This window comes from Amphiprion ocellaris, chromosome 4 (genome assembly GCF_022539595.1).
Source record: "Amphiprion ocellaris isolate individual 3 ecotype Okinawa chromosome 4, ASM2253959v1, whole genome shotgun sequence".
Lineage (NCBI taxonomy): Eukaryota > Metazoa > Chordata > Actinopteri > Pomacentridae > Amphiprion > Amphiprion ocellaris.
The window spans coordinates 35,124,404-35,142,950 of NC_072769.1; the positions used below are offsets into that span (position 1 = coordinate 35,124,404).

At 39.6% G+C, this 18,547-nt stretch overlaps 1 protein-coding gene across 2 annotated transcripts in view; it reads left to right on the plus strand.

The window, feature by feature from the left end:
* LOC118471766 (collagen alpha-1(XVII) chain-like) overlaps positions 1–18,547 on the plus strand; it is a 38,068-nt gene that overhangs the window by 18,619 nt on the left and 902 nt on the right. Inside the window, exons 15-53 of one of the 2 annotated variants that reach the window (XR_008601269.1) lie at positions 666–788; positions 874–1,212; positions 2,115–2,165; positions 2,247–2,273; positions 2,351–2,377; positions 2,452–2,514; positions 2,595–2,699; positions 2,779–2,841; positions 3,479–3,514; positions 3,597–3,650; positions 3,853–3,924; positions 4,987–5,049; positions 5,126–5,197; positions 5,293–5,319; positions 5,409–5,444; positions 6,060–6,095; positions 6,192–6,308; positions 6,395–6,511; positions 6,607–6,687; positions 6,943–6,993; positions 7,130–7,192; positions 7,306–7,365; positions 8,487–8,513; positions 8,598–8,648; positions 8,756–8,854; positions 9,336–9,383; positions 10,474–10,599; positions 10,690–10,821; positions 10,907–11,011; positions 11,279–11,407; positions 11,490–11,564; positions 12,808–12,927; positions 13,004–13,138; positions 13,936–14,097; positions 14,193–14,339; positions 14,945–15,094; positions 15,185–15,334; positions 15,423–15,490; positions 16,824–16,879. Coding sequence is in view for 1 of the 2 variants with exons in the window: in XM_035958061.2 (XP_035813954.2) it covers positions 666–788; positions 874–1,212; positions 2,115–2,165; positions 2,247–2,273; positions 2,351–2,377; positions 2,452–2,514; positions 2,595–2,699; positions 2,779–2,841; positions 3,479–3,514; positions 3,597–3,650; positions 3,853–3,924; positions 4,987–5,049; positions 5,126–5,197; positions 5,293–5,319; positions 5,409–5,444; positions 6,060–6,095; positions 6,192–6,308; positions 6,395–6,511; positions 6,607–6,687; positions 6,943–6,993; positions 7,130–7,192; positions 7,306–7,365; positions 8,487–8,513; positions 8,598–8,648; positions 8,756–8,854; positions 9,336–9,383; positions 10,474–10,599; positions 10,690–10,821; positions 10,907–11,011; positions 11,279–11,407; positions 11,490–11,564; positions 12,808–12,927; positions 13,004–13,138; positions 13,936–14,097; positions 14,193–14,339; positions 14,945–15,094; positions 15,185–15,334; positions 15,423–15,494; positions 16,826–16,879 (3,465 nt within the window). In the remaining variant the exon portion in view is untranslated. Of the gene's footprint in view, positions 1–665; positions 789–873; positions 1,213–2,114; positions 2,166–2,246; positions 2,274–2,350; positions 2,378–2,451; positions 2,515–2,594; positions 2,700–2,778; positions 2,842–3,478; positions 3,515–3,596; positions 3,651–3,852; positions 3,925–4,986; positions 5,050–5,125; positions 5,198–5,292; positions 5,320–5,408; positions 5,445–6,059; positions 6,096–6,191; positions 6,309–6,394; positions 6,512–6,606; positions 6,688–6,942; positions 6,994–7,129; positions 7,193–7,305; positions 7,366–8,486; positions 8,514–8,597; positions 8,649–8,755; positions 8,855–9,335; positions 9,384–10,473; positions 10,600–10,689; positions 10,822–10,906; positions 11,012–11,278; positions 11,408–11,489; positions 11,565–12,807; positions 12,928–13,003; positions 13,139–13,935; positions 14,098–14,192; positions 14,340–14,944; positions 15,095–15,184; positions 15,335–15,422; positions 15,495–16,823; positions 16,880–18,547 lie in introns of both variants that reach the window. The other variant, XM_035958061.2, reaches the window with a different exon arrangement.

An 18,547-nucleotide genomic window follows, 5' to 3' on the forward strand; every position in this document is an offset into this window, starting at 1 on the left:
ACTTCTGATGTCCGCATTTTCAACATTTTTGGGTGGAAAAAAAGAAAAAGAAATGTTAAAAATGTTTCTTTAAGAACATTCACGTAAAAATCAACCAAAATCCAGCGACTTTTGCTGGATTTTGGTTGATTTTTATGTGAAAGTTCTTAAAGAAAATATTACAAGTTTTACTGATATACGTGTAATCACTTTAGATATTTTTAGGATGTTTTTGGGAAGAATTTTACTCATTTTTAAAAAATATTTACAAGAATTTTCTTGCCAAATTTGGGGGATTTTTTAAAATAAAACTGTTAAGGGAAACTTTGAAGGATTTATTGGAATTTTCTTCCTGAAGGTTTTGCAAATGTTCAGAAATTTGGGGAAATTTTTTTGCTGAATTTTTGGATTTTTTTTCAGACAAGGAAACAATATGTTTTGGTGCCTGTAAATGAAGACAACAGGAGGGTTAAAGAGACATTTAGAGCAGCACAACACCTCCAGAAAACAGCAGCTAAAAACAGTCTGAAGAAAGCCAGAACATCTCTTTAGAAATCTGGCCGATATTGCCCAGGTTATACTCACTCAGAATCTAACTTTTTCAACAGATGCTCCCACCTTTTTATATTTTTAAATTTTTTATCATGCAGGATCACTGAACTTTAACCAGCTTGTTTGTTCCTCAGAGATCCGTCAAGATGAATCGGGCCTCGGCTTCTTGTCCTGCTGCAGCTGGTGGAAGTGGCTCCTCGGCCTCCTGCTTGGCCTCCTGCTGCTCCTCGGCCTCCTCGCTGGACTCATCGCTTTGGGTGATTGGTTTGGGTGTTGTTTTCCCTCCCAGATTTTACTGAAGATGATCTGCCCGGGCTCATCGTCTTCGCCCTGGTTTTGCAGGTGAAGAAGTTAAACGGCTGAAGAACCGTGTGGAGGCTCTGGAGGCCGTCACCGGCACAGCTTCAGCCAGAACCAGCCGCCTGTCGGCCTCCTCTGGCATCAACATCATCGACCCGCTGGACTCGGCGTACATCGACAGGAGCTCCTCTGGTCCCACCATCACCCGCTCTGATAATGGGATCAACCTGGGGGCCACTGGGCCTGGAGGAGGAGGAGGAGGAGGAGGAGGAGGAGGAGGAGGAGGAGGCGCCGGTAACGGACCGGGTCAGGACAGCGCCGCCCTGCAGAGAGCTGTGCAGCAGCTGATCAGGGCTGAACTCCGCTCAGGTCCAATTAGAGGTAAATATGATGCTGACATCTGCTGGGATGGACTACCATGAGCATCTAACAAAACTGGGAATCAAAATGCAGAAACTCATTACTAACGGAAAAACACTTTTTATAATGATTTACAAATAAGCTTCTAGGCGGCAATGTGCTACTATCTCTGACATTTGACCTTTTAAGGCAATATGTAGAGATCACAGAAAACATTTATAGTGACGTCTCAGAACACTACAGATCCCTACTGGGAAATGTTTGTTTGAAATATTTTTGCTCAACATTTCACTTTAAAACTTTTTTAATCCTCATGTTGTCTTCATTTACGGCCACCAAAAAATATTGTTTCCTTGTCTGAAAAAATCCAAAAATTCTGCAAAAAAAATTCCCCAAATTTCAAAAAATTTGCAAAACCTTCAGGAAGAAAATTCCAATAATTCCTTTAAAGTTTCCCTGAAAAGTTTTATTTAAAAAAAAATCCCCCAAATTTGGCAAGAAAATTCTTGTAAATATTTTCAAAAAATGAGTAAAAATCTTCAAAAAAATCCTAAAAATATCTAAAGTGATTACATGTGTATCAGTAAAACTTCTAATATTTTCTTTAAGAACATTCACAAAAAATCAACGAAAATCCAGCAAAATTTGCTGGATTTTGGTAGATTTTTTGTGAATGTTCTTAAGAAACATTTTTAACATTTCTTTTTTTCCACCAAAAAATTATCGAAGATTTCCCAAAATGTTGAAAATGTGGACATCAGAAGTTTCACTGTGAAAATATATAATTTTTCCACTTTAAAATGGGTCAATTTTGACCCACAGGACAACACAATGGTTAAATGTTGTTTAAGAAGTGTTTTTTCCTGCTACTTAATGTTGCACAGTTTGATTTACTAATTAAATAGCTTTTTTTGTATGTTCAGAATCTCTGGTGTACTCACTGAAAGGAGAGAGAGGAGAACCAGGACCTAAAGGTAATGTCTGCATTGAGCAGAAAATAATTTGTCATTGATATTTTGTTCATATTTATCATAACCCTGTTTGTTTGTTTGCAGGTGATGCAGGATCACTTGGACAGAAAGGTGAGGAATTATTGCATGTAATGTGTATTAATAATTTCAGAATCGAACTCTATGAAGTAAAAGTTTATCTCTTGCAGGTGATAGCGGCTTCCCAGGTCTGCCAGGTAAGACTCAGAGCAAATGTGCTGCAGGTTTCTAACTTCATGAAGGATGACAAACTGATTTGTTCTGTCTTCAGGTCCTCCAGGGCAGATGGGACACCCAGGTCTGGATGGACCGAGGGGACCAAAAGGCAGTGCAGGTAGTGTTAAGTGTAGATTATTTTCTTTGCAACAACACAAGAAAGGAGAAAACAAAGAGTCTTCCCTACTTTTTATCCAGGTGAACCTGGTGCTGAGGGACCACCAGGCCAGAGGGGCCGGGAGGGACCCATGGGCCCCCGAGGAGAAGCTGGAGCTCCAGGATTTGGAGAAAAGGGAGATAAAGGTTGAAAATGCGCTTTTAACAGTCGATCAAGCTGAATGCATAAAAAACGCTGTATTGATGAAGATTTTGGTTTTGTCAGGATCTCAAGGAGAACCAGGACGTCCCGGTCCTGCTGGCGCTCCTGGACCTGTGGGGCCTAAAGGTCAGATCAAGGCTCAGGATGGAGGCACAGGCCGTTTTTCCTCATTGTGATGTATTTTTTTTTAACCGCAATATAAAGCCCTGCATCTCTATGGGAACAGAACAACCATGACTAGAAGTAGACAGGAAACTCAGAAATGTCTTTTGTGCAGTACCACACAATTATAATGCCATAAAACATGAAAAAAGAAATAATAAAAGTTTAATTTCTTTGTTTATTTATCTAATAAAAGTTGAAAAACGCTGCAGTCAACATTCACAAAGTCACCGATAGTTTAATGGTAGCACGGATGAGTGCAGATTTTGTTCGTTTTTCATAGAATCTGATTTGAGCAAATGGTTTGTTTTTGGCAAATTTTAAAATGAGAAGTAGAAGAATGTTTTTGAAGATTTTGGTGAAATACTGCAAAAAACCTAACTGAACCTGAAAGCTTTTAAATCTTTCAGTCTTGGTAAAGAGCCAGTGGAAAGTTGAACATTTGACTATTCTTTCAGTTTTTATAGTTTCTGCCCCAAATAAACGATGTAATTATGGTGATGTTATTTTATGCTTTTCAAAACTCCTGGGAGGTTTTGAGGTTCACAGGGTTAATCACAAACCGCTAAAATCGATTCCTAAATGTTCTTGTTTGGTTTAGGTGCCATGGGAGAGCAGGGCGCCTCTGGAAGTCCCGGTAAACACTCAGTTCTTACAAAGAAATTGATCTGTTGGTCGGTATTGATCATCTATATTAAATCTGTTCTAACTGTATGCAGGTGCTCCTGGTCCAAAAGGTTTCCAGGGTGAAGCTGGAGCTCCTGGAGCAAAAGGTAGAAGAACCTTAAAACCACATGTAAACTTGAAAACATTGTTTTCTAAAGCTGTAAAATAGCATCTTTGTATGTTGTTGTAACTAATGACCAAACTTTGTCTTTACAGATCAGTGATTAATCAGTTAACCTGTAATAATTAGTAACAGAAGAGAGTAAGAATTTGTTTGTTCATATCAACCTTTGATTTTCTGTATTGTAGGTGACCGAGGAACAGCAGGGCTGCCAGGAACCAAAGGAGACCTTGGAGAACGAGGACCACGTGGACCTGCAGGTGTGTCTCAGCATAGTTCTATCATCAGTCATGTACATAAATATTAAAAATATATTAGAGTATTAAATATTAAAGTGGTAAAGATGAAGCTAAACTCCTTTACCAAACAGTTCAAGTAACACTGAATCTAATCTGGTTCAAAAGCACGTTTGTTTTAATTACATCCTGGTTTGGTAAGAGCAAATATTAGCTCACGTTAGTTAACTTTAGATTGTTAGTTTAAGGACTTTATGAAGCAAAATGTATTTATTAGCACTTTAAGTGACTTTAAAATGTCACATAATGTTTGACACCTTGCCCTGGTATTGCTGGATCAACCTCTTAGTAGAATGCATAAGATAAAAAGACTTTCACAACACATTTTAGTTTCTCAAAAAAATAAACCCAAACACACAGTACTGATACAGGCAAGACGGTGGACACAGGAAAGGGAAGTTCAGGTGGAAAAACAGGTGAAGAAGTGGGAAAAAAAGCATTTTAAGAAAAGTACATGCAGAAGTGTAAAATGTGGACATGACTAGTCAAGTAATCAGCTGAAATGTTAATAAAAAACGTCTCAAATGTGAATCGTTGCTTGTTTTCCATGATAGTAAACTCATAATTTGGGGAGTTTTGACTGTTGGTTAGATTAACAATAGATTTTAATGTGTTTATTTGGGCATCATGAATAATAATTTACATTTTTTAGATATAAATCAATTAATTATTGAGGAAAATAGTTGATGATGAAAATAATTGTCAATTGCAGGCTTCTATGATGGATTAATGCAACATTTTCACAAGGTTTACTTTCGGTACAAAACAAACTTTGCAACGTCATAGATGAGCTCAACAAAAGCTTGAAATCAAGGTCCTGTAACCACAACTTGGGAGGGTGGAGAACTTGCTGTAATTCAGTGGCACAAATTTCCAACAAATTTTCAGTGATTAGGGAAATTAATGAATTCATTTAAATATCTTTGTACTGTAAACCAAACAGGACATTTGAAACCACTTGCTGACATTTTAAAACCCAAACAACAATAAAATGATCTTACCTTGAACCCTTTGGTTTTGTTAAAGGTGAACCAGGACAGCCTGGAGCTCAAGGCCCTGCGGGACCAAAGGGATCTAAAGGAGTTTCAGGTGAGCAGAGAAAAGCTGCAGAATCATGGAAGTGAACATTTAACTCTGGTGTAACTTTCTGTTTCTAAAATTACAGGTGAGGCAGGTTCAGTGGGACTTCCTGGTGTAAGAGGACCACCTGGACTTCCTGGAGATGCTGGTCCTCCAGGTAATGAAAGCTCTGTCCAGTACTCAGCAAACAAAATGCTGTTTATCAAGCTGTACCTGGGTTTATTGAAAAACCATGATTCTTTCTTTCTTTAGGCATTCCTGGGCTACAGGGACCCCCAGGTATGAGAATATATGTACAAAAATGCATTTTTAAAAACTTGTCATACAGTTTAGATTGTGTTTATTGTAGTTTTTGTTGTTCACCACAGGTATTGCAGGAAATCCAGGACTCCCCGGTGGTAAAGGTAAACTTTTGTTTCTTTCCCAGTGTAAACCAAAAATAGTTTAATGAAAGTTAGAGAACTCAAAAACATGACATGAAATCAAAGCATCCTTTAACACTCAGGCTGCTGTATAAGCTTTTGTTTAAACTCATCTTCAGAGTATGAGAGTCATTTCACTCAGGCAGCACACCAGACTGATAGAAGTATCGACAAACTACAGATAATTTACTTTGAAAAAACATGCATATGGTCATTTTTTGGCAAAATAAATGATACACATAAAAACGTGATTTTGATGAGATATGATTTTAAATTTAGAGCTGTGTACATTTTCTGATGGAATGGAGCATCACTGATGAGTAGTTCAAGGAAAATTGAAAATCTGATGATTCTTTCTGTTTTTACAGTTTGTAGCTCTGGTGAACAATGTATGGGTGTCTGGGTGATTTTTAAAGACCACCAAGGATCTTTTAAAACCACCAACAGGTTTTAGCATTTGGAGGGTTAAGGCTTTGACACAGTGGTCAAATAAACAGCATTATAATGATGTTTTTCATAGGCCAGTATAACAGTTCATATACATATGTTGATAACATTTAGTCTCATCGTGAAATCCAACATACCATTGTCTTTCAGGTGAACCAGGATCACCTGGTAAAGTCATTAGTGCAGGTAAGAGCAACACCTGTCCCTATTATATATAGGAGATCACAGATTTTTTTTTTTTTTAAAACTGCAGTTAGTTTCTGTCTCTTCTTTTGGTTCTAGTTGGTTCTGATACTGTGGCCATCCCTGGACCTCCAGGACCAGCTGGGCCTCCAGGTCCAGCTGGTCTTCCTGGTCTGTCTGGTCCCATTGGTCCTGCTGGTGTCCCAGGACAACCAGGTAAATCCATCTTCCTGACACATGTCGAGCGTCTGGGTCGGATCAAACACCTGGACAGGTAGTTTACCTGTGATTTCATCATTTAGGTCCTAAAGGAGAACAAGGAGAGAAAGGGGAGAAGGGAGAGAAGGGAGAGGAAGGAAAACCTGGAAAACCCGGTGACAGCGTTTCGTCGGAAACCAACAGTGGAAACAACTCCAACCGTGAGTCCCTCTGGACCTGTTTTATCTGGTGGTATTATAAATAATAACACCATGTTAGACTGTAATATGCTTTATATTCTTCTCATACCTAACAGGACTCTCTGCAGTGGCAGGACCTCCTGGTCCACCAGGACCTCCAGGACTTCCTGGAGAACCTGGTCTTCAGGGTCCTCCTGGTATGTTCAAAGCTGTTTGTAAGATATCAAGAACATCTGCAAACACAATCAAACTACCTGCTTGTCAGCTCATTAAATGGTCTGTTATCATCACACATCTCACATATGGGCCAGTAGGAACCTTCTCCACCTTTTAGTAGCTTCAGTAGCCACATTAGTATCACTGATAAACATTGAGTTTATCCCGATAACAGAGGGGACAGTATAATAAAATCAGAGCAAACTAATGATCCTGCAAACGTCATTGTTGTTTAGGTGAAGGTAAACAGGGTCCTCCAGGACGCCGAGGTCCAGCTGGAGAGCCAGGTAAACAAGTATCCTACATTACAGACAGAGAAATAAATAAATGCATCATCAGTATACATGATGATTTGAGCAGTGTCACAAAAACAACCTACATTTCTATTTTATTTTAAATTGATTTGTGATTGTGTGCTCACAGGTGTTGGTAAACCTGGACCTCCAGGAGAGAAAGGAGAACCTGGCAGCTTTGTGCCGACATCAGGTTGGTGAAAAAAATCTCACTTGACAGATGAACTATGTGTCATACTATTTACTCTTTGGCTTGTAGTGTCTTTGTATGTCATTCTGATGCACTTTCCCTCTATTTGATATCAGAAACCTTCTTTGCTGGACCCCCAGGACCTCCAGGACCCCCGGGCCCACAGGGCTCACCAGGTAGGTTCAACAGGTTAAATGCTTTGGAAACAAAGTGTCTCATTAGCAAACAAGAAAAGCACTCAGAGAGCGCAGTACTCCGCCAAGGCTGCTCAGTTGACGTATCATTTCCGATGGATGAAATCTTTAATAAAAAATAACCTTGTGATGAGCACAGGCATGTGTTATGCATATACGTGTTATGTATGGATACCGAATTGCATGTAAATTACACTTATAAAGGTCTGATGATCAGTTCATCACTTTTGGCAAGCCTTTGTTTTGCTAGTGTTAAAATAACTGTTCCCTCCAGGCTTTTATTTTGAAGGCGTATTCTTAATGCTATAGGCTTTTATTTTGTAACCATTCCAGTGGCACAGGAAGTGTTTATCTAAGAAGCGGTGTCTTGAGATGATGAAGAAAACTCAGAAAATTCACATTAAGATGGAAGAAAATGGTTCCACGCTGCTGCTGTCTAGCAACGGATGTGTCTAAACTTAGAAGCAGCTGGAATGGAGACAAGCTCTGACAGTGTTTCCTGAAGAAAGGAGTGAAGGACAGAAACCTGAATTTGTGTTCAAAATAAGGCTGACAGTTGAAGTAAATTGCTTTGGCTTTGTGAAACATCAGGAGCTTCACCATTGTCTGGCTGGGGTTTGCTACATCACGTGACCTAAATATGTAGCGGGTGGCAGGAATTGATGGGACTCAGAAACACCCCACAGTTTAATCATTTGTTCCTTGTATGATTTCCAACTGATAAATCACAGTCAATTTGTAGTAGGATGCAATCATGTGATTGTCAGCAGGTAACTGACACAGTGTTTACGCCAGTAACGCTGTGCCGGCAGCTATATCTGGCAATGGGAAATCCTTAGCAAAGCCGTGGATCCAGACTATAAGCCACATAACTGCCAAAATTTAATCACTTGGTCCTTGTGCCATTTCTGACCTTCTCTGAAAATTTCATCTAAATCCGTTAGTCTGTTTTTGAGTAATGTTTTACACACAAACAGACAGATTCACAGACAGATGTACGCCGATTGTCACATAACTCCGTCGTTCCTTGGTGGAATAATGAGGCAACTCTCAGATTTAGAGTCTCTGGTTCTTAGAACTGTTCTTTTGTTTATTTCTCTCAGGTGATCGAGGACCACAAGGATACGTAGGTGAGTTAACAGCATTGTAGTTTAGAAATTGCAGGTTTTCACAAACAGACAGTATGTGAGTAAAAGTAATGATGGTTGTTTCAGGTGAACCAGGACAACCGGGTCTTCCAGGAAGTCCAGGGGATGAAGGTGTTGGTGAGTAGACAACTTTGAAATAAGACAGATTTTAACCAACATTGTGATTTACAGGATCAAAAACAAGCATTCCAGTTCTGATTAAAAATACTTTCTTTCCATGTCAGGTTTCCCAGGTCAGCCTGGACCCAGAGGGCTTCCAGGACCAGAAGGTCCACCAGGACCAGAAGGTCCACCAGGGCCTGAGGGACCACAAGGACCTGAAGGTAAATTCAAACCCATTATTTTGTGTGACTTTTTTTCTGCTTAGATTATTGTTTGGATCCCTCTGAAAGAGGATTTAGGCTGTCCCAAAGCTCAGCTGTAAAGATAGTGTGAGGAGTTTGGACATCCAAAGAGTTGAAAGCAGCCAACTGAGGTAGTTGGGCATCTGATTAGGATGCCTCCTTTGGCAGTTTTCTGGACAATTGGAAAGAGTCCTCGAGTTAGACCAGAACTCTCTGGAGGGATTTTGTCCATCAAATGATGTAAAATAACAGGAAATGTATGGATTTTCTGCCAAAAAGATCATGCTTACTGTCCCTCAAAGAATCTCTTACTGAACTGTTGGAAATGACCCTCTTCTTATATTCTTTATATGATTACATACAAACACTGTTCATTCAGTTTGCACTTCCCTGTGTTCTTTAAATGAAGAACTCAGCAAAAATGAGTTTGGATCTAATATTATTTATGTTTTTCTTGCAGGTGAAGCAGGAGGTCCTGGTTCTCCAGGAGTCCCAGGAGCCCCTGCTGGTAAAACCACCTTTAATACTATATTAAACCTACAGTTGGAAACTTTGGTTTCCGTAATACAGTAATTACACAAAAACTGTTGATGGGTGCTTATGATAAATGCATAACTGTCAATAATGTTCTTTTTTAGACTGTAATCTTTCCTGTGAAGTTTATTTTTATCTGGAGCATTTCTTTGATGCGTTTAAAGTTTTTACTCATCACTATACTTCTAGTTGCTGTTGTCAATATAATGCAATATAAAGTCTTGCACCTCTATGGAAACAGAACAACCATGAAGAAGGAGAGAGAACTCAGGAATGTCCTCAGTGAAATATGACACAGATACAATGCCATACATCTTGGAAAAAAAAGCGAAAAAGTTGAATTTCTTTGATTTTCTATTTTACATAAAAACACCTGGAATCAACATATACAACTTTTTTTCCAAGTGCCCACAAGCGTTCCTAATACCTGTGACACAGTATACAACAGATATGTTAGTAGTTACTTCCTTGAATATTTCCATACTTTACTCTGTGTAAACACAGCCCACAGTTCAGCAGAAAAGTCCCTACATTTTTGTCATGTTGAGTTGAGTCACTGGTGGGTTTTTAATGGTGCAGAGGAGTGCAGAAGTTTTAGTTTTTACCAGTTTTTTGTGTCTTTTTAGATCAAAAAATAAAAAATAATTTCAGCAAATTTTTAAATGAGACATATAGAATAAAGTGATTAATTGTTGGAAAGTTGAAAATCTAACAATTATTTCTGTTTTAGCAGTCCCTGGCTTTAATACATAAAAAACAACAACAAAAAACACATCATTCAAACCTATTGGTGGGTTTTGGGTATGAGGGTTTGTTAGAAAAATCAAACATTGGAGAAAATTGTAATTAACTGTCAGACTAATGTCCTGCAGAAGATAGAACTTTAAACTGAGATTTCTAGGTACTGACATCTAGTGGTCATTAGATGGATTGCACCTTAAAGCATTTTCTTGAATACCAGATGCTAAAATTAAGCATGTAATTGCTGTTATTTGTTAATATGTATTTGAGTCGTTTCTCGACATGTACAACATTTAATTTTGGAACTTGTGCTATCGTACCAGACAGTTCGTATGGTCCCGGCTTCCCAGGCCCGCCTGGACCACCTGGTCCCCCTGGTCCCCCTGGAAGAGATGGAAGCGACTCCAGATCAACAGATGTGGGCCAGTACATGGCAGAGTATCTTCAGAGTAAGCATTAATTCATCTTAGTTGATGGAACATTATGTAAAGCATGTATGAAACAAAGGGTTGAGTCAGGTGATCTGCTTTGACGTGCAGGTGATGGGATCAGACAGTACCTGGCTGGACCTCCTGGAGCTCCGGGTCCTCCAGGGGCCCCTGGTACACCTGGGGCTGCAGGGGACGGTCTAGTGGATGATGTGGCTAACCGAGTCGTCGCTTACCTTCAAAGTATGTCCAACTACATAAGGATGGTGCATCTGTTATTAGACAGGATGTCTGTTTGTAGAAATCACCTGAACTTTTACCTGTTCAGGTTCAGGCCGAGGATCCGATGGGACTCCTGGAACTCCTGGGCCTCCTGGTCCTCCAGGTCCACCTGGTTCCATCTCTGTCAACGATATTGTCAACCTGTTACAACGTAAGTCTTCAACAGGATTAAATCTCAGTTTTCTTAAACATGGCACGTAGTACAGTGATGAAAGTCAATGTTTAGACATATGATGCTTAAAAAATATAATCTGTCAGGTTTGTTTGGTCATGATTTGTGTTGGGGCATCATTAGAACTTTGAAAACGTTGGTAATGCTAAACTTGAATAATTTGGTTACTGTCATTATCACTCCTGATTTCTTCAAAATTTCACTCTTATTCTGATCTCCTCTTAACTGTCAATTCTTTGTGTCCAGGAGAAGATGTCAGGAGATACATTGGTGGTCCACCTGGACCACCAGGACCTCCTGGAGCACCAGGCAACCCTGGAAGCTACTCCTTTAACACTCAGGAAGTTGCTGAACGTGTTTTCTCTCTCATGAACGGTAAGTTTTGCAGACAGTCCTACAGGTGACCTACAGAAAATGTGTTGTGTTGTGTCTCACTATGGGTCCTGTGTGTCACCAGAGAGGGGAGCAGCAGGTGTACCTGGACCTCCTGGACCTCCTGGACCTCCTGGTGCTCCTGGGTATGCCGCATCAGGTAAGAAACTCGATAACAGCACGATTAGCTCCCTAGGCGGCCAAACTAGTTTCATAATGACCAAAACCTAGCAGATCAGAGGAAATAACTTGGTCCAGGTTTGAAAAAGCAGATTCCACTGCAGGAACTCAGGGTCTTTCAGCCTTTCTGTTTCCATTTCAACATTTTCAACTGCTTTAGGTGTAACATTAACTCTGACTGTGCTAAAACAACAACAACTAGTAGTTACTGGATATAACTTACATTCAATGAATGCATAGGAAATAGAACAATGTAGATTTGTTCTGTTAGCCTGTATGTTGAATTTTATCTTGTCGATGGCAATGTTTAGAGAGGAGAAGACTGCAACTCATCAAGGACATTGAGAGGGCTGAAAAAATGGCCCTCTCCAAATTTAACCAATCAACTTCAAGCCGGACATAGCAGATTTTAATGGTAGAAGTACCCACCCTGGAGTAGGCACTGTTTTCTTCCCTGCAAACCGCCCCTGAAGAGGTTCTCTCAGGGTGTTCTTGTGCCAGAACATGTACAGAACATGAACCAGATCCACACCCCCAAAGCTTTATTTTTCTCATGTTGTGCGTTGCTGCAGCGCCTTCTCTGTTTGAAACACTTAGTTTTAGCTCCTTCCTCATGAAAAGCCCAATCTGTTCTGATTGATCAGCTGGGCTGATAAAAAAAAAAAAAAAAAACAGCTGAAGTTGCTGAGTAAACACAGCTCTCTGAGTATAGAGAGGTAGCTCTAGGAAAAGATTGGTGTCGGATTGTGAGGCAACTGCTCAGTCTTTGTTTTATGGTCAAACTAGCTGCTAGTCAGGAGTTCTGCAAATGTGTTACATGGTGACACAGGCAGGAGAAAATCCTAGAATCCAAATGAGACATTTCACACAGATTCAGAGCAGAGTTTTCTGTGGGAGAGAATAATTCCTTTTGGTTTGGACTTTAGGTTTTCTAAGTTTTTATACCTTTTACATGCACAAAAAAGCAGCAACAATAACACACTGGAGGAAACGTAACAACCCAAAAAGCAGACGATGGGCTCTTTAAAGACAGTGGACATCAATCAGCGCTCTGGACAACTAGAGGAATAAGTCAACACAGTAAAACAGCACAAGTTAAAGCCCACATTAAAACTCAGTCTGGTTCAAAAGGCAAAGTAAAACACCTAGCTCCAGGAACAACATGTTTCTGAGCTCATACTGTTTCCATGCACAAACAGATGCTCATTTCATTGTTCATCTAGGTGGATACCAGGGTCCTCCAGGTCCACCAGGTGGCCCTGGTCCACAGGGACCACCTGGACCACCTGGACCACCAGGATATGGGAACTACATCAGCTCAGATGTCCGGGACTACCTGCAAAGTGAGTTTGACAACAAACATTAACTTCATCAATTCAGGGAGAAAATGCATTGAACATTTTGTCTGTCTTCATACAGGTGTTGCCTTTCGAGGTCCTCCTGGGCCTCCTGGTCCTCCTGGACCTGAAGGTCCCCCTGGTCCAATCCGAGGGCTGGTTCCTGTTCGTGATCACAGAGAGAGATTCAGAGCTGAACTACAGGAATATGTCAAGAGTGAGTTTAAAGGAGTGTTTCCCTGAATTATAACTAAGATAATCTGGAGCCCTGGACCTGCTCAGGGTGGAAACAGAGGGTAATTTAATAATTATTAGGAGAAAGTATCACAGCACCTGTAAATGTCTTACACCACCTCAAAACTGAAGGTCTTGACATGTACGTTAGTTATTGCTAACAATAATTTGACAATATTTACTTTAAGGCTTTCATTAGGTAAAACTGAAAGAGAAAAATTAACAAAACTACAGAGCAGTCTTCTATTAAGCAAAATGTTTATGTAACAATAAAATACACAAGAGTCTTTCGACTAAATTAAATTTTTTAGTTTTTCATGTATATTTTTATAGCATCAAAAGTTCTGTTCAAAATTGTTCCAATTATTCTCCATTATTAATGATACTATAGGGTCTTAGTTGTATTACTACTGTAGTGAGGTTATTCTTTATAATTAATAACTCATTAATGACTCAGTTTTAATATATTATAGTCAGATAAGGTGGTATTTTATATAATTGTTATAGATTTCTAATCCTCAGGTATACTCACACCTTAAATAACACAATAGGGTTTTAACCCCAATGTTTATACTTGTTTGGTTGCTTTAATAAGGCCAAGGCTTACCTCTCTTGCTATATTACATACTTAGGATGTTATTTGTTTTTATTATTTTTCTAATTTGACATTTGTTTTATTGCGAAGCATATTGTAGCTTTGTTGTTGAAATGCACTAAAAACATACAGTTATTATTATTATTATTATTATTATTAATATATCTTCTTGTAATTCTCTCCAGGTGATGGTTTGAGTGGAGCCATGTTTGGAGTTCCTGGTCCACCAGGCCCTCCTGGACCCCCAGGACATAAAGGAGAGCCAGGTGTACCTGCTGCCACACAGTGGAACCTGGACACTGGTGACTTCTCCAGTATGGCAGCCAAAGTAACTGACTACATCAAATGTAGGTGGCAGTTTGACGTTTCCACACATTCCACATAGTCAAGCTTGAATCTTCCTGTATGTGCTCTTATTTCAGTAAATATCTTCATTCCACAGCTCATGGTCTGCTCCGCGATGATGCAAGAGACTCTGAACGGGTTGTTCAAGGACCTCCAGGACCCCCCGGACTCCCTGGAACACCTGGACAGATGCGATGGGTTAGCTCCAGTGAAAATGTTGTTGATGTGGTGGAATACATCAAATGTAAGTCGACAGGAGATTTGATTGCTTTTTTAGTCAAAATTATTGATGGCCCAATCACCTTTAGATATTTTCCAAGACCCAATACCGTTTTTCCAGAAAATATATGCTTACGTATTGTAGATTAGCTGTAGTACCTGGTTGCACCACCAGACTGAGGTTCTTACTTTTTATTGTAGCATCTTGAAGAGACAAGCACTTACATCTGGGCAAGCCAAGAACAATGTGGGAGTTTAGCTAGCAAAGGGGCACCATGACAAAGTCTTTGTGCGATGCTTAATGAACTCCAGCCAGCGCACATGTGTTAGAACAAACTGGGATACACTGGGACAGAGTTCTTTTATCCCAGTGGCATAAAAATAACTGGTTTTGTGGCATGTGTTGCAACAAATGTAAATAAAGAAGTCAACGTAGCTTTCTGCCGAGACTGATCACTTAAAAATTGACATGATTGGTTGGATCTCACGGTGCCATTTCAAGCCGAAGTTCTGATCTGGCCTGATTCAAAATGCTCAAAAACCAGCTTGAATGCTAACGTCAGCCTCCTTCTTGTTTGATCATTAAATGCAGCAAAAAGCTTGCATCACCCACTTTCCTATCGCTTGCAGCTCACGGTTTGCTGCAGGACGTTGTGAGGGACTACAGCGGTCGTGTTTTCCAAGGACCTCCAGGACCACCAGGACCCCCAGGTCCTCCTGGATACAGCCGATGGTTTGGTTCCCATGGAAACACAACAGCTCTGGTGGAATACATCAAATGTAAGTGCTTGTAAATCAAAATCCAAACTACAGCGCCTCTCATAAAGCTGCTAGTCAATGCTTTCCTTCTCCTCGTCTTTTATTTCGCAGCTCACGGTCTCCTTCGTGACATTGAACGGAACCACAATGAACGGGTCACCCAGGGGCCACCGGGGCCGCCTGGCCCTCCAGGTCCACCAGGATACAGCCGACTGTTTGGGTCCCACACAAACGTCACTGATTTAGTGGAATACATCAGAAGTAAAGAACATTTACTGACAAAACGCTCCAGTAGCTAGAAGATGTGAGAATGTCGAGGTCTGATAAGAACTGGATTTGTTCTTCACAGCACATGGAGCCATTGTAGGACCACCTGGGAGACCAGGACAGAAAGGGGACATGGGACCAAAAGGAGAGAGAGGTATCGTATTCAGCCACATGAAAAAAAAAACGTACGAAATTGTTGCCTTTTTTGACATATTTGAACACCCAGACATTCAGTCCACTTTTAAAACAGTGGCTACAGATGAAGGTGGAACATCACCACAAAGAAAATGAGCTCTTTTCAATCAGTCAGGCAATAAAATTATTAAAAGTGTAATATTCCTCTGTGGAAAAAGTAACTACACCACTGGCATCAGAAGGCATTTAGCAGAAATAATGTCTTGTAGGTGTTTTGCAGAACTGTCTACCAATTTTAGACCATTTTTTTATGCAAAATTCCTTCAGTTGCAAAATGTTCTGATTGTTTCAAATCCTGCCACAACATTTAAATGGAATTCAGATCTTGGTTTTGACCGATTTGTATCATAAGTTTCAATTTCTTCTTTCTGAGCCATTCTTTGACAGATTTTTTTAGCGTGCTTAGATCATTACTCTGTTGAAAGATCAACTTCTAACCCTAACCTCACATTATCATCAAGCGCTCTGTGACATGATGCAAAATTCACATTAGAGCCGATGAGGCAGCAAATCAACCAAAGCAGAACATCTCCACCACTCAGCTGGTCTGAGGTTCTTCTCCTGAGAAGCTGCCAAACGTTTGTCACAATATTTCGAAAGTCCTGCCTTTCTCCTGTACGCTCTCTGATAAAATGTAATTTTACATCAAATTTGGGGTTTCTTGGAGAATCTTGGAGAAATTTAAACACCTGCTGCACTTGTAAATGCTTTTCCTCACAGTGGAGGATTTATTACCTTTTAAATCTCATAGGAACCCGCCCTCTTTCATGAAGGTCTTAAGCTCTTTAGGTTCCGACACACCTCAGTAGCAAAGAGGACAGAAGAGTCTCCATGACATTAGAACCTAATCTGGATGATCTGGATCTAATTATAATAAGTTGAGGGTGTAGTAATATTAGTTTTTTTTTAATTTATTTAAATTATGAAAATGATACAAAACATTGGTTGTCTCTGTCAATAATTTGCATATTCCATCTTTGTATGTAGGTGTTGTTTTAAAAAGAATCAAACATTTTAAAATTTGCCAACATTTTCAATAGGATGCACTTATTTTCATACATGACTGCAACTTCAAATCTTAAAAGTGGATTTTGGCTCTGTTGGAACTATTTTGTTACTGGTTGAAATCACATTTATTTCATTAGCTTTTATGCTGTTTCATACTTAAATCAGTTTAATTCTAACATTCAGGTCTAACATTGCTTGCAAATAGTAGTTTACATGTTCAGATTCATTTTTACCACCAACTAACAGTGTAAAAGAGTAACACTGCTCTGTGTGTGGGTTCAGGTGAACGAGGCCCGTCTGGACCTGAAGGACTCAGAGGACCCAAAGGTGACCGAGGTCAGTTGTTCTCCTCAGAGCAGAAACTATTAAAATAATGTTTTTTAGAGCAGGAGTTGAAGGTTACAACAAACAAAGAATAAAGAGAATTTTACCAGAGTAAAATTAAGTCCCAAAGTATAAAATTGACAAAATTTTAAATAAAATCTGATGGTGTAGATGTTTGTAGAGGAATAATTAATTTTTATTTCGTAAAATGTCATCTAAAATTACAAAATTTGGAATGAAGTCTGGTATATTGTTGCCGAGTGAATTAATTTATGTTTTCAAAAACAGGCTCCGACAGGAAACAGTGAGGATTTAAATAATATCAGGTCTAAAATTCACAGATTTTTGAATAAAATCAGTAGAGTAGATGCAAATGACTTAGTATTTGCCAAAATAGACAGTGATGAAGAAAATAGAGAATTTCAGTGGAATAAAATCTGGTCTAAAATTTGCAACCTGACAACAGTTGTTGGTTTTTAAGGTGCCCAAAATGCCCAGAAAACCCTCCCCTAACCAGCACTACACCACTATTACAGCAGCAGCTGCTGGTAGAAACGAGGCCGTTTGGCTCCAGTGTTGGTGACTCTGTTCACAGTTCTGTTCTTGGCTGACAGAAGTAAAACCAATTCTGCTGCTGGAGACTAAACACCTCGAGGTTTTTCTGATCTGAGCTGCCTCTCTGCAGTTGTAAAAAATCTGAGTTAGTGTCGCCCTTGTGTCAGCTCCAACCACAGACCGTATAAAAACCTAAAAATGAGAATATTAAATGTAAGCACTTTTATACAGTCTGACCTGTGACCTTCCACACCCAGAAGCCGTCTGCAGAGCTGCTCTCACTGCAGGTTTCTTGGTGAAAATCCAAGAAATCAGCAGCTTCAGAAACATTCAGCTGTGATGGTTGAACTTTAACTGCAGATGTTTACGCTGCTCTGACTGGCTGATCGGAGACAGCAGGTGTTTGGAATAAAGTGCTCGCTGAGTGACAAAACAGCCAATCAGATGAGCACTGAGAGCTGGAATTCACAAAAAAAAAAGAACAGCAGGAGGAGCTTTACTGGAGCTAACTAGCAACATGTTTACTGAGAAGAGTTTGCTCAGTTTAGCAGACAAGATGAAGGTTTTACATGCCTCTACAAGTAGAAATAAAATACCTCAGTTCATGGATGACATCAGATGGAAGATGTGAAACGGACATCAGATGTAGAGTAGAAATGGCAAGAACAGCATTTACAAAAATGAAAAATATACTGACAAATAAGAAAATAGCAATTAGTAGCCGTAGGAAGACTCTAAGCTGTTACATCCTACCAGTTCTGATGGACGGATGGGAATCTTGGAACATAAATAATAAAATGTCAAACAAACTCACTGCAGCAGAGATGTGGTTTTACAGACGCATGCTGCGTTTATCTGACAGATATTTAAGATGCATTGTCTTAAAACAAGCTCCTCCATCTTGCTGAATTGTCACTTGTTAAGTGAATTTATCTTAAATCAAGTGGGATGAGACATTTTGACTAAAAATAAGACAAACAGACTTGATAAGATTTTGAGTTTTTGCAGTCTTGCTGCACCTTATATCTTCTACCAACAGGATATGCATGCTTTTTTGCACGTTGGTTTCCGTATTTTCCTTAAATGTAACATGTGTGACCTACATAGAATTACTCTACAATTTAA